The 14,848-nt window shown below is 34.0% G+C and overlaps 1 protein-coding gene across 1 annotated transcript; it reads left to right on the top strand.

The window, feature by feature from the left end:
- The first annotated feature begins 2,936 nt into the window (after nt 1-2,936).
- LOC111908067 (WRKY transcription factor 71) lies at nt 2,937-5,091 on the top strand. Its single transcript, XM_023903906.3, has 3 exons — nt 2,937-3,719; nt 3,836-3,979; nt 4,385-5,091. Exons 1-3 carry the CDS (start codon nt 3,277-3,279, stop codon nt 4,800-4,802), a joined length of 1,005 nt encoding a protein of 334 aa, XP_023759674.1. The 5' UTR covers nt 2,937-3,276; the 3' UTR covers nt 4,803-5,091.
- Nucleotides 5,092-14,848: the final 9,757 nt, after the last annotated feature.

Genomic DNA, 14,848 nt, shown 5'->3' with positions numbered 1-14,848 from the left:
ATCTTGAGTTCTTGACCCATTTTAACCAGACGTTGATCAATATTGTATGATGGCTCTCTATCTAGCGCATGGAACATATATCTTGACCCACTTTAACCAAATGTTGATCAGTATTGTATGATGGCTCTCTATCTAGCACATGGAGCCTTGGGAAAACCATTGAATGTTTTGTCTCTTGCAATCAAGTGTTGGACCAAAATTTAGTATTATTGTCAGAAACAAAAATATGATAGAACATACCCTTAAAGTCCAAGTGAAATATGTCCATATGTAAGTTCAACAAGCTAATTGTCCACCAAACACCTACACACAAAGACGAGGGCCTCGGTCACCCTATACCACCATTACTACCATAAAATTAAGTTATGACCTTTTCCAAGAAGAACATTTTTCAGTTCTAAATCTCCACCACCAGTTTCTTAGGAGGTACCGAGGTAGTAGTTATAAGCTTTGAGATTGCTGATATCGAGACCGCCTTTCTCTTTACAATTTATGGGATTTTCCCAAACCACCCAAGTGATTTTTTTTCCTTGTGAATTTCCTCCTGAAAATAATTTGTTCTAGATACCCTCCATGATGTCTATGACCTTGCTAGGCTTTAAAAAGCGAGAAAAAATAGGATCATAAGTTTTTTAGGACAAAATTCACATAGAATGAGCCTACCCCCGAATGAAAATTTCAATTTTTCCAAATGGAGAGCCTATTTTGTAAGTTGTTAATCACCAAAAACAAATTTGAAATAAGCGACATGTTTTCATCCATCGGGATTCCAAGATAATTTAAAGGCAAAGCACCTTCTTTAAAATACATCCATCAAGACATACCCATCACCTCCTCATTAGAGACACCAAAACCCACGACTCTTCTCTTTTCATGGTTCACTTTAAGGCTAGAAGCTAATGGAAAGACCTCAAAATTCTTATTAAATTTGAAGCATTTCCCCGAGACCACTCACTAAAAAAGATAGCACCATCTGCGTATTGGAGGATGGAGAGGATTGGACCATTGTTAGGGAGATTAAATCCCTATACAGTCCTATTGAAAGTGCTTATTTAAGAGCAATATTTAGGATTTCGGTAGAAAGGATGAACATGAATGGAGAAAGGGGGTCCCCTTGTCTTAACCCCTTCTCAATAGAGAAATCCTTTGTAGGAGAGCCATTTACAAGTACTGAAATCTTTTTGAAAGAGATACAAGAAAGGATCCAAATTCTCCATTTACCACCACAATCCATTTGTTGCATTGTGTTATCCAAAAAAACCCAATTGGGAGTAGCAAACTCCTTTTCGAAGTTGACTTAAAAAATAAGTGAATTCGCCTTACTACTTTTAGCCCATATGATGATCCCGTTGGCTATTAAGCGCCCGTCTAAAATGTTTCTCCCTTTGAGGAAGGTCGTTTTCTCCATTCTAATTACATTCCCGATGACCTTTTTAAGGCTTTCTTCAAGTAGGTTAGAGATGATCTTCATCATACACCCGATCAAGTTGACAGGCCTACAATCCAAGATAGTTAACGGGTCCTTTGTCTTGGGAACAAGAGTAATGAACGAGGCATTAATCCCAAAATTAATCACAAAGTGTTCTTCAAAGTGTTTCACTGCCATATAAATATCCAACCCAATAGCATCCTAATTTTTTTAATAAATGCAAAAGAAAATCCATTCGGACCTTGGCATTTTGCAATACCGCAACATAACTTCATCAAAGGTAAATGAAACTTCCAACATGTTATTTTGGATGGTCGTAATTTTCAAGAAACGGTCAAGTTTACTAAATTTGGCACTGCTTTTAGTTATCCAAGTGTGTTTCCTACCCCCGTTCATCAAGTCAAGTAACCCCAAAGAGTTTATAAAGTTATTAAAAACAAAGGCACCCTTTCTTTCATCGACATTTTGAACCCCTAACACCCGTACATGTTTAATAGAAAGAAAAAATAAAGTATTTTTATGATAAAAAAACGCGAAAGAAAAACTTTGTATGCTTACGTCTAGACATGTTTATCTTTCTTACAAGAGACAGATGACGACATCCTCAAATGTGTGACTTATATACGTTTTGATAATTTATTATTGAATCTAAAAGAATATATTATCACAATAAGTAAAATCACGTAGTTTAATAAGCTTAATTATAGTTTTTTTATTAAACATATTAAAGAAATATAAAAAATAAACTTTACTTTTACTAATTTATACAACTATTAAATGACTTGTGGTCCAACGATATCAGGTGTTCATGAAAATATGTTTATCAGCTAAATGTTGATGTTCAAGTCTTGTTGAAGGCGATAGAGGTAGTATATAGACAGTGTTGTGTTTACCGTTTTAATAATAATAATAATAATAATAATAAATTATATAACTGGGATGAGTTATACAGTAAAAAATTTCAATGATTAAAAGTTGCATATAAACCGTTGTATATTTTGATTTTATAATGAATTAATTTTGTATCGTTTATCTAAAGAACTATCTTTTTGAAGAAAGTTATAATCCTATTTCTAAATAAAGATTTAATCTTATAAATGTAGAAAAGGGAGAAAAGTAAGTGAATCCCAAAATGGGCGACACCAATATAACGTATGTGATCTAATGTATCTTCCTAAAATGGACCGCAAAGTGGTAACATTCAACTTCTGTCCATTTGCTTGTGAGAAAGACAGCCTTGGCATCTTTATGGTCCAATTTTGAAACATTCAACTTCAAGAAAATGATCATTTTCATAAAGAAAAAACAACCTTTGAACCCAATAAAGTGACAATTTAAAAAGGCACGCTTTTAACATCCAACATATTGAAAAATAGCCCTTTGTTGCCTTAAACAAAAGGGCCTCTTTCCTTTCTTAGTGGGAACGATCACAAATCGATCAAAATAGTTTATGAATTACTCATACGTCGTGTTTTCATATCATATTTCTTTTATGAAGTAGTTTGTTTTCTAGTGTAGCTGGTTTTCATTTAAGTTTTTTGGGTCATACGAGTTCTTTGTTTAAAAGATTTAAAGATTGTAAATTTAAGAGTATTTTAAAATGGGAAACATGAGAACATAAAGTCTAGCATCTAACAACACTCATCTTTGTCAAACATTTCTTTTAGATAGTGGGGTTAGAAACACATATTCAAATCCTCCATCTCTCTCTCCAATAAACACATAAATATTGTCAAAGCATAAATAAAGACCCTTCACCCATAATTTGTCAAACTTCTCCCTTCTCCTCTTCCTTCTTCTTCTATTCTGCTTGTTCATTTTCCACTTGTTCTTCTCCATCTTCAGCCATGTCTGAAGACCAAAGAGATCTCTACTACCATGATCCATTCCATGATGATCAAAGAACTAGCGAGACTCTTTTTTCATTCTTTGGCCCTAATTCCACAGTTAGAGACGATTCGTCACCACCAAATCATCAAAGATTTCATGACTACATGGGGTTATCTCACTTCTTCAATGGATCTACTGGTTATAACACATCTACAACAACGTTTGGTTACTCATCTTCTTCATCACAACAAGTTTTTTCTCTTCATGATGACCAAAACCCCGTGCCTATTCCTGGAAATTTGATTGGTGTGAATGAGATGACTCCTGTAACACCCAACTCTTCTTCGGTTCGTTCTTCATCTACTGATGCTGCTGATGAAGAGCACGAGCTCAATGAAGGTAAGAAGGAGAATCAAACTAAAAGCATACCTGAAGATGTAGAAGACTGCCCTAAGAAAGTGTACGTTTGTATGATTCATCGATCACCATCGAGCATATTAGGGTCCATTTGCTATTAATTAGTTCCTTTTTTACTAGATTTCAAGATTACGTTCTAACTCTCTAAACTATCAATAGGTCTAAGCAAAAGAAGAAAGAAGAAAAGAAGCAAAGAGAACCACGGTTTGCCTTTATGACAAAGAGTGATATTGATCATCTTGAAGACGGATATCGATGGAGGAAATATGGACAGAAAGCTGTAAAGAATAGCCCTTATCCCAGGTACATACATATATACGTATATACATATACATATAATATGTTAATATATATATATATATTCAATGCTTTGATCACAAAAGTCTACTTCGTTTCTTGGATTCTGATTATATCATAATAAAATTGACAAGTAAATCTTGAATGGTTTCATTTATATAATTTAAAAGGAAACCCTATATTCCCTGCAACTACCAATTTTGTATTTAATCTCCAAAGTCATTCGTTCAAGTTTGTTTCACATTCTTGTGTAAGATTTTAAAACGCAAGTGGGAAACTGTACTCTTGTTTCCCATTTTATGTGTGCGCAAAAATGAAAATCGCTTTGATCAAGAATTCATGGATGTGTGCAAAAATGAAATCTTTTTAATCAAGAATTCTTGTAAGAAAAAGTTTTGATCTGTGTTACAGAAGCTACTACCGATGCACAACTCAAAAGTGTACAGTAAAGAAGCGGGTGGAAAGATCGTATCAAGATCCATCCACCGTGATCACTACGTATGAAGGGCAACACAACCACCACTTGCCAGCGACACTGAGAGGAAATGTTGGTGGAATGCTGTACCCACCATCTATGATGGTGGCACAAGGTGCGATGATGGCAGGTTCTGGCGGTGGCTCAAGCTTCCCTAACGAGTTTCTGGCACAGATACCTCACGGTTTCTACAATTCTGGTGGTGGTGGCGGCGGAGGGGGCGGTGGAGGAGGTGGAGGTGGATTATTTAACTACAATCAAACCACCCTAACCCCACTTCAGCAGCTTCAGATTCCTGATTATGGGCTTTTACAAGATATGGTCCCATCTATGACTTTTAAACAAGAACCCTAAATTCAATCAATCATGCATCTCACCCCACCCTCACCCTCACCCCGACCCCTACCTCACGCTATACAACCTCTGACCTTTCCCCTTTGACTTTCACTATTTCATTCATGGATTGGGTGTTGTTTTTGCAGTTGAGAGATCACCCACCATGAATCTTAGATCATGTCTCCTTCTGCACACACAGATATACAACACCTACTTATTTAAATTATGTAATTACACTGCTTGGTCCACGCACCTATATTATTTCTTTGTTGATTATATAAAAACTTTTTCACTCTTCTAGACCTCATACTTTATGTTTAAATTCCAATTTAGTTTTCGTTTTGCTCTAAAAGTGAATTGTCGTTATGATGAATAGTATTCCATTAAAGCATTTAATGTAATCAGTTGTTAAACAACATATTTCAAAGTACATATTCATGTTATGATACATTGATTATTATATTAATTTTTTTTCTTTGGAACAGCGATAATTATGTCGCTATATATAATCATACAATATTTAATTAAATTAATAAGACACATGAAGGTCTATATTACAATTTAATCTTTAATTATACATTAGAAATAATTAATGTGTATACTTATAACTTCATACTAATGTCAGTTATACTATTTTGGTCCTAGTTAACGAAAACAATATAACTAATAGTATTATAGAATTAAAAGAATAAAGTTAATGAGTATGAAAGCATTTTTTTTTTCTTTTTTTGTTCAGAAAAATCATCATGTCATGTTTTAATTAATTGCATTAATGTTGAAATATTTATGAGCAAATGATTGGTTTTGGTGCAGATCATTGACAATGATGCTTAAGAAAGAGAATAAGTACCATATATATATATATATATATATATATATATATATATATATATATATATATATATATATATATATATATATATATATATATATATATATATATATATATATATATATATATATATATATATATATATATATATATGATGGCATCTTTTTTAATGAAACTTATGAACTAACTGAAACAAATATATTCATAGCATGCACGATCGCGATTGCCAAAAGAATCAGGTTAAGCCGATACAGTCTTATATATAAGCTTGGCTAATAAGAAACAAACCAATAATACCAAATCCACGAACCAAGTCAAACTGAAAACGACATAGACCTAAATGGTGTACTTTTGCGGGTGAAAACTTTTGTGGAAGTAATAAGGAATAAACATGTTATAAATATGATAATAAACGGAAGTAATAAAGAACAACTAATAACACAAATATATATACTGGTGATTGGTGAAAACTTTTGCGGGAAAAAAGCCATAAGAACTTGATTGATATTATAAAATTGACTATAAGAAGAAGGGATTACAAAATTGACTATAAGAAGAAGGGACTCGTAGATTCGATTATGGTTGGGTAATATTGTATTAAAAAGGTTGCATTAACAACATATATTCCAATGATGGTATTTGGGTAATATTTTAACAAACTCCACTTTGAGACAAATTTGATCTTTAACAAAAGAACTTTCAAACGCTTGATAAGAAATTAGTTGAAAATATCAGTTGTTGAAATAAGTTGAAAATATATACCACAAGTTGAATAAAAGTTGATAAGATATAAGTTGAAAATATATATCTGTAGTGCCAACACTACAGCCATTAAGTGTTAAACTTAAATGTTAATTAAATACCTTGCACGATATTAAATTTATCAAAATACCTTATGGTGTCAAAAACTCCAAAATATAATACCATATCAAATGCACAAAAATACGTTATGGTATCAAATGCTCCAACATGCCATACAATACCAAATGCCTCAAAGTACCTTAGGATGCCAAATGCTACAAAATATCTTAATGTATCAAATGCTTTAATAAATCTGGAAATCTTCAAATTTATTTTCTTCAACAAATGCATAATAGGATTTCGAGATCTCAATACTGCCAAAACTGAAAGCGTATAAAAGTATGTAGTACCTTCCAAACATTATTGATCATTCATCATTCAAAACAAGATCTATAGTCCATGCAACAAAAGAAAAAAAAAATGACCTAAAACTCCAATACAATTCAATCCACAATGATTGTAGATGATACCAAATATATCTATTCTAAAAAACAAATTAGTTTGTCTCTTGCTTTGAAAACCATCTAGTGCATCATCATAATAAGCTAGAGTCATTAATACCTTCATCTTATCTTGCTATAATGATCTAGTAATAGAAGATCATACTTTATCGAATCTGTGTTGTAAAATTGATTATAACATGTTGCAAGTTTAAAGGGAAATCAATTTATAGGGTAGCAGGTCTATGAAATAAAAATTGATTTGGACTATAGAAAATCCAAGGATGATAATTGATTATGTGTAGGCAAGTTTATGATAATAGAAAAACGGTTAAGAAACCTTTGCAGATCAGGGAAAAAGTTAATTAAGAAAAAAGGGTTTTAGAAATTTGGCTTTCAGTACTACTTGCTATAAATAAGGGTTTTAATCATGTACGTTGCGACTATAGTTTAAGGAATACATTTTTTATTAAAGTACATTGCTATTTACAAAAGAAAACCATTTCTAACTCTCATAAAATGAATGCAAAACTAAAGCTTAACCTTTTACTCGGGAAACACTTGTAAATCATTATCATATGCTTCAAAGAATTCAATTTTAATTTATAAATTTAGCTAAAATTGGTACTTGTTTTGACAATGATTCCTATCTCAAAAGCAATGATAATGAATAAGAGAAGAATACAAAACAAACATTATATTTTGGGCAATTTTATGGTCTATTAATTTTTTTTGGAATAGCAGCGTTAAAATTAATAGCTAGCAACAACTAGAAAAAAGTACATTAGGATATTACATAAGAGGGATTTTCCATCCAATTGACTCAGGTCAATCTAAACTTAGGAAATCTAGCGCTAAGTCGAAGAAAAAAAAAAAAAAGACTAAGATTGAACAAAATCTCAAAGAATCATCTTTACAGGTTTAACTTTCGCAAACAATAATTTATTGCGACAAAACCAAACTGCCCAAAACAAAGTAAGACCAAACGTATCCAAATAAGATTTCACATTATGATACAAGTGAGTGGAGTCAATCCAATTTAACCAATCTGGAATAGAAGAGAAAAACAAAAAATCCAATTTCCACCACGTAGCAAGAAGACTCCATAAGTCCAATGTCATACCACACGAGAAGAAAAGGTGATTGACTATTTCAACATCCGAGTTACAAATCGGACACAAGACATTGGCAATGTCAATGCCTCGTGTTTCTAAGTTACTTCTAGTAGGCACCTTACTTAATTGCAGTCTCCAAAACAAGATATTAACTTTAGAATGGGCAAAATGATTTCATCTAGAAGGTTTAGCAGAGGTATCCAAAATCACAGTATCAATCAAAGATCGCGTTAAAACCACAGTAAACCCCCTAGATACATCAATCAACCACATCCAAGAATCCTGCTTGTCCACAAGAATCACGTGAATAACAGAATCTCTCAGAGCATTATTATGGAGCATCTCCTCACCTCCCTTAGGAGGCCTTTGAAAAGCTGAGAGCCAATCGGACAACCTAAGCATGTTAGAAACCAAGCAAGATTTATCCAAATTAAGAGCAAAAATCCTAGGGAATTGAGCTTTTAAAGGGAGAACACCACAACAAATATCCTCCAAAAACAGAGTGGAAGACCCATTATCAATCTTCCTTTTTCATAAAGACAAAAGATTAATGCCTTTTTGAGCAAGCATTCTAGAGACATTAATAATAACCATCCATGGTGAAAAATTAGAACAACTAGAACTTTGCTTATCACTACCCCCATCAACAACATAATATTTTTGATGACTGGAACTCATAAATCATTAGGTTTAGCTCTGAATCTCCAAATCCATTTGAATAGAAGAGAGCAATTAAGAGAAAAAATGCTCGTAATGCCCAAACCACCTAAATCTCTACTTACCATACACTTTTCCAAGCAGCTCAAGTCATCTTTTTGTCTTCCAAATCACCACCATAAAAAAATTGTTTTGAAGCAACTCCAATTTCCTCTGCAACCGACATTCTATATAAAGACATATAATAAGTAGGTAAATTTCCAAGGACTGCTTTGATCAACGTCAACCTACCTCCACTAGAAAGTGTTCTAGCCTTCCAACTAGATAGTTTTTTTTTTAATTTATTAACAACGCCCTTCAATTTACAATACGGGACATATTACAACCCACCGGAACACCGAGATAAGTAAAAGGGAAACCTGAAGCCCCACACTCCAAAATGGAAGCCATTTTATTAATATCCTCCTCAAACACTCCAATCCCCAACAACTTGCTTTTCTGAACATTTAAACCGGAGGAAAAATAGAAACATTGCAACATGCTAAATAAATTACTAACATTACGAAAAGACCACTCCCCCATAAAGATGACATCATCAGCGTACATCAAGTGTGAGGTCATAAAAGAATTATACCCAATAAAATAAACTCTGAATAAACCAATAAATAAAGCCTTGTGAATGACTGCATGTAAACCTTCCATAACAAGAATAAAAAGGAAATGGGACATAGGATCATATTGATGAAGGCCTCTTCAAATATTGAGCTCATCGGTAGGAGAACCATTAACCAGAATTGAAGCACGAGCATTCAAAAGACATCCTTCAATCCATCTTCTCCATTTATAACCAAACCCTAACTCCATCATAACCAAATCTAAAAAATCACACCTCAAAGAATCATAAGTTTTTTCAAAGTCCACTTTGAAAACTAAAAAAGTTTGATTTTGTTTCCAATACCATTCCATAACTTCATTAAGAACCATAGGGCCATCTAGAATGTTCCTACCCTTAAAAAAAAGTCGATTGCTCAGAATTAATGCAACCACCAATAGCCAAACTGAGAAGATTAGCTAACTGTTTGCCAATAATTTTGTATTGACATCCTGTAAGACTAATAGGTCTAAAGTTAGAAACAAACATCGAGGAAGTAACTTTAGAAATCAAAGCAATAATCGATGAGTTGCACCCCCTAGGTAAATAAGAAGTGGTGAAAAAGTCTTCAACAAAACGAACCACATCATCCTCAATGGTTGACCAGAAAACTTTAAAAATGCAAAAGTAAATCCAACGGGATTCGGAGCACAATCACTCCCAGGCAAGACGTTTAATTTTGTCACAAGAAAATTGTACTTCTAAACTATCAGCTTGACTAGAAGACAGTCGACTATCAAAGTTAGCACCATACCAAACCTGAGGACTCTCCACAAGTGAAAAAACGATGTAGAAAATGATCAAAAAATTCAGCTTTGATCAAGTTTGGGTCATCCAACCAGTTCCCAACTTTCATAACGCCATGAATTGCCATTGGCCTTCGTTTTTTCTTTAGAATACTATGAAAAAAGTTAGTATTTTCATCCCCTTCAACAGCCCATTTAACTTTTGCTTTTTGAGCTAAATTATCAGCTTCAAGATTAAATAAGTTGTCACACCCCAAAACCAAGAACGGCGGAAACGTTCTGGGGCGGAGGACGTCATGTATAGTATCAACAACAATGCAAAGTAGTAAACAAGCAACAACATCATCCATTGCATTAATAAAATAATTATTATACAATTGTATTCTATCAAATTTTGATAAACACTAAAGCATAAATCAAAATGAAAGATAAGTCTTGAATAAGCTTCATCTTCCTTTCTCCTTGCATCGGTACCTGTCTATGATGACCTGAGGATACAAGTAATTTTGAAAGCGAGTATCAGCTATAAAGCTGGTGAGATCATAAGTATTAATGTGTCTTAATTTGTGAAAACTTATAATTTCTAAGACTTGACATTGCTTTGAAAGAAAGCTAGTTTAAGTATGAAAATGTTTGTAACTCAACTGAAAATGTTTGAAAATCCCTAGAAATCCCTATGATTCCTATTAGTAACAAAAAGGAGTCTTCTACCAAGACTTAACTGTTATGTGTGTAGTCTTCTACCAAGACCTAACTGTTCTGAATGTAGTCTTCTACCAAGACCTGACTGTTCTGAATGTAGTCTTCTACCAAGACCTGACTGTTCTGAATGTAGTCTTCTACCAAGACCTAACTGTTCTGAATGTAGTCTTCTACCAAGACCTGACTGTTCTGAATATTACCCTTTTGTATTAGGGTAACTATCATTGTTAACTTTAAGCCATCCGTATATGTACTCTTACCTCTGTTGCTAACAGCTGGGTATAGGAATAGTCAATCCCTTAATTGCGTACCTGTAATGGTACCAACCGTTCGACATCCGTGGATGTACTTTTACCTCTGTAGCTAACAGAGATTCTAGGAATGGTCAATCCCTCAATACGTATCCTTTGGTACTAGGATAATAATCCATTCTATCTCGTCGATTATGTGATTTTATCACAAGGTAAAGGTAAGAACACGGATTTAATAACAGAGTCGATACATATAAAATGTAATAGGACTCCTACTGATATATCTATGCACAAGTACTCCTATAAGTATAATAATGTAAATATTATAGTAGAGTACGGTAAAGTTCTACGTGTGCTAGCTAGAATGTGTGTTCTCCCTATCTAGCAAGTATAGTAATTGTAAACGTTCTAGTATAGATGTATATGTTCTCGTCCTAGTATAATTGTACATGTAATGTATAGTAATGTTCTAGAAAGTATTGACTCATGAATGAACTGACTCATTGTATGATATCGCGTTCTAGTAATGGTTCTAGTATCTTCCTGAACTACCCCTATGGTAGCTTACTAGTATTCTAAGTGGTGCGTATGGACGTGGATGTATACCCTTACTACCCAAGGGCATAGGATGAACTGGAAAGACCCTTTATGACTATATATGTACACATGATATATAACAAATCTTTAAACGACCTTCGGACGAATACCCAATGTCCCACCAGACCACATCTCAAGGCGCGAAAAGGAAATAGGGTGGATAGTCTTCCTAAGTCTTTTAAACATTTCTTATATAACTATACATATAGAGGCATGCAATTTATAATAAAATAAAAGCATAAGTAAGTTTTGTAAAACATTTGAAACAGGAATATTATTTTAAGAGAAGATCGACTTGATGTCAATCCATAAAGCAATTTGAAGGAATAAGTATAATAAAACAGTTTTTAAGTATAAAGAAACCTTTGTTTGAAACACAGTTGTAAATAAGTTTGAAGTATGATAAGCCGAGTAAGAAGTACAGTGTAATAAGTAGTTTAAAGCATATAAAATGTTTATAAAAATCATTTGAAGGAAACTATTTGGTAAAACGGCTAATGAGTAGCCAAATCTTTTGAATGCTGTATATTAATCACATGTGATTGATGTATTAAGTAATATAATCTGACTTACTAATCACATGTGATTGACATAAAAAGTAGCATGATTCTACTTGTATCCCCCCCCCCCATAAAACATTTAAAACAGTTTAAAACATTAGTTAAGGGGTATGAACTCACCTGCAGTATGCGACTGGAAATGAACGGGCTGTTATCGTACGGAAGAATCGGACAAGTGCTTGGTGTCAAGTGATGACTTAGACACACACAATGATCCTAATTACATATGAAGACATATGTATATAAATAACTAGTGATTATAACACTAATTATACAAGTAACAACATTTAAGCGCGAGGACAACACTTTTGGTCAAGTGCTAGGAGGCAAATGGGTTGCAATAAAGGAGTGCAATGCCCCTAATGAGAGTTTAAGGTCAAAAGACCATAATCATTAGAGTTTACGGCCCAGGGGAGTAGGCTCCTGGCCGTAAACTCTCAAACAAGCCATGAAATGGAGTTTAGAAGTACTACAACTTTAGAGGGGAATTGTTTCAAGGCTAGGCAAGAGTTTAAGGCACCATATTGACTCCTAAGGGGAGTTTACGGCCCAAAGACCCTTTTCCCTTGGAGTTTACGGCCGTAAACTCCCTTGGGAGGGTTCTTATTGTCTTTTCAAGTGTCTAACAAGTCTAGGCTTCAATACTTGGATTAAGGGAGGTTTAAGGCACTAAATGGGACCATTTGATGGAGTTTACGGCCATAGAACTCTTTGGGCCGTAAACTCCCTCACACATGAGGTCCTAAGAATTTTAACTAGTCCATATCTCCTCTAAGTACTTGCCCTAAAAGTTTCTTGGCCTATGGAAGTGTTTAGGGTGTCCTTTGACCCCATTTAAGGAGTTTACGGCCCAAGAAATACTCTTGGCCGTAAACTCTCAAACACTTATGCTTTTTATGTGTTTTCTAGGTCTTAAACACATTAAGGTACATGCCAAAAATGAATACTAAGCCTTAGGAAGAGTTTAAAGGCATTTTGGAACCTAAAACTTGGAGTTTACGGCCCAAGGAGTTTCTTGGCCGTAAACTCCCTTATAGAAATGATTTCTAAGGGTTTTGATGGCATAAATCATGAGTGTAAAGCTTCTAGGTGTTTGTTCTAAGGCTAGGGATCACAAGGCACTCATTTGTGCCCTTTACTTGGAGTTTACGGCCCAAGAGGTGGTTCCTTGGCCGTAAACTCCTCAAACTAAGTGATTTTGATTTGTTTCTAGCCTCCAATGATCATACACTAGGTCCTTAGTTAGTTGCCTAACACGGAAATGGGACTATGTGGCCTTTAGGCTTGATTTTGGAGTTTACTCCCCAAGAACGTTCTTGGGCGGTAAACTCCCGGATCTAGTGTTTTGGACATGTAAACAATGTTATAAAGCATATAACAAGTATTAAAACACATTTAGGGAAGTAGACTCACAATCTGGGATGAAAACCCGAAGATCCGTGAGAGAGTATTTGGCTTTTCTCTAAATGGAAATCAAATAATGAACCAATTTGGTTCAGAATTCTATTTATAGTCCAGAGATTTTTGGCAGAAAATATTTCTATTCTCGGAGTGGATTCTAATGACCTAGAGTAATGGAATTACAGTGTTGCACAAAATCCTAATGCACCCACTCTCCTAATAACTCCTTAGGTGTAAAACCCTAAAACTGCCAAACTTACTCCAAAAGTTTGAATTCTCACTGTAACTGCTCTACTTCTATTGGATTGAAATGGTTTGATTTGAATGGAAACTTTCGGGTTGTCACATAAGTCGATTAAATTTTTAACCGACTCTTGACGAATTAACATATCCTCTTTTGTAGCAACACCTTGATCAATTAAAAAATCCAAGGAATCAATAATACTAGTGAAACTATCTTTTTCCTTCTTATGCAAATAACGAATGGAAGAATTCCAATTTCAAATAACTGCCTTAAGATTTTGAAGTTTTTTTTAAGGTGACCATAATGACCAGTGATATGTTGAGTATTCCAAGTGGCGGACAAAAGCTGATGAAAATCCTCCATGTCTAACCAAGAATTACAAAATTGAAAAGGAGTAGGACCAAAATCAACAACTTTTGCTTTTAACAAGATTGGACAATTATCTGGAATATAATTTTTTAACACCCCAGCCAAAATGCCATCAAAATGCTCAACAAGACAATCGGAAACCAAAAATCTATCCGATTTGCTCATTTTTTATGCCTACCTATTAGTCCAAGCAAAAGAGTAGCCACCCAAATTAACACCATTCAAATCCGCATCCAAAATAAACTCATTGAAAAGATCTACATGTCTCTAACTAAAACCAGACCCATATCTATCCGTATCCTCATAAATGTCACACCCTCGAACCGAGTAAAGGGTGGAAACGACCGGGGGCAAATAACGTCATGTTCAGTATCACAACAATTGCATAATAGAGATCAAAGCATTAGAAAAATTGTAATGATAATTTAATATTTATATTGTATTTGAATCATTGTGTAACTCCAAAAGCATACAACAAAATATAAGACGTAACAATACTAAGCTCCATCTTCACCAAAACATGTGTGGGTACCTATCTACTGATTTCCTGAGAATACAAGTGGTTTTGCAAAGAAAGTGTCAACAATTAAGTTGGTGAGTTCATAAGCATTTTGTATGAGAAATAAGTGTCTTTTTTCCTTGAAAATGATTGTATGTTCTTCCAGAAAATCCAATATTTTCTTTTATATGTAATGTA

This window comes from Lactuca sativa, chromosome 7 (assembly GCF_002870075.4).
Source record: "Lactuca sativa cultivar Salinas chromosome 7, Lsat_Salinas_v11, whole genome shotgun sequence".
Lineage (NCBI taxonomy): Eukaryota > Viridiplantae > Streptophyta > Magnoliopsida > Asterales > Asteraceae > Lactuca > Lactuca sativa.
This window is presented reverse-complemented; position numbering and strand designations above follow the sequence as displayed.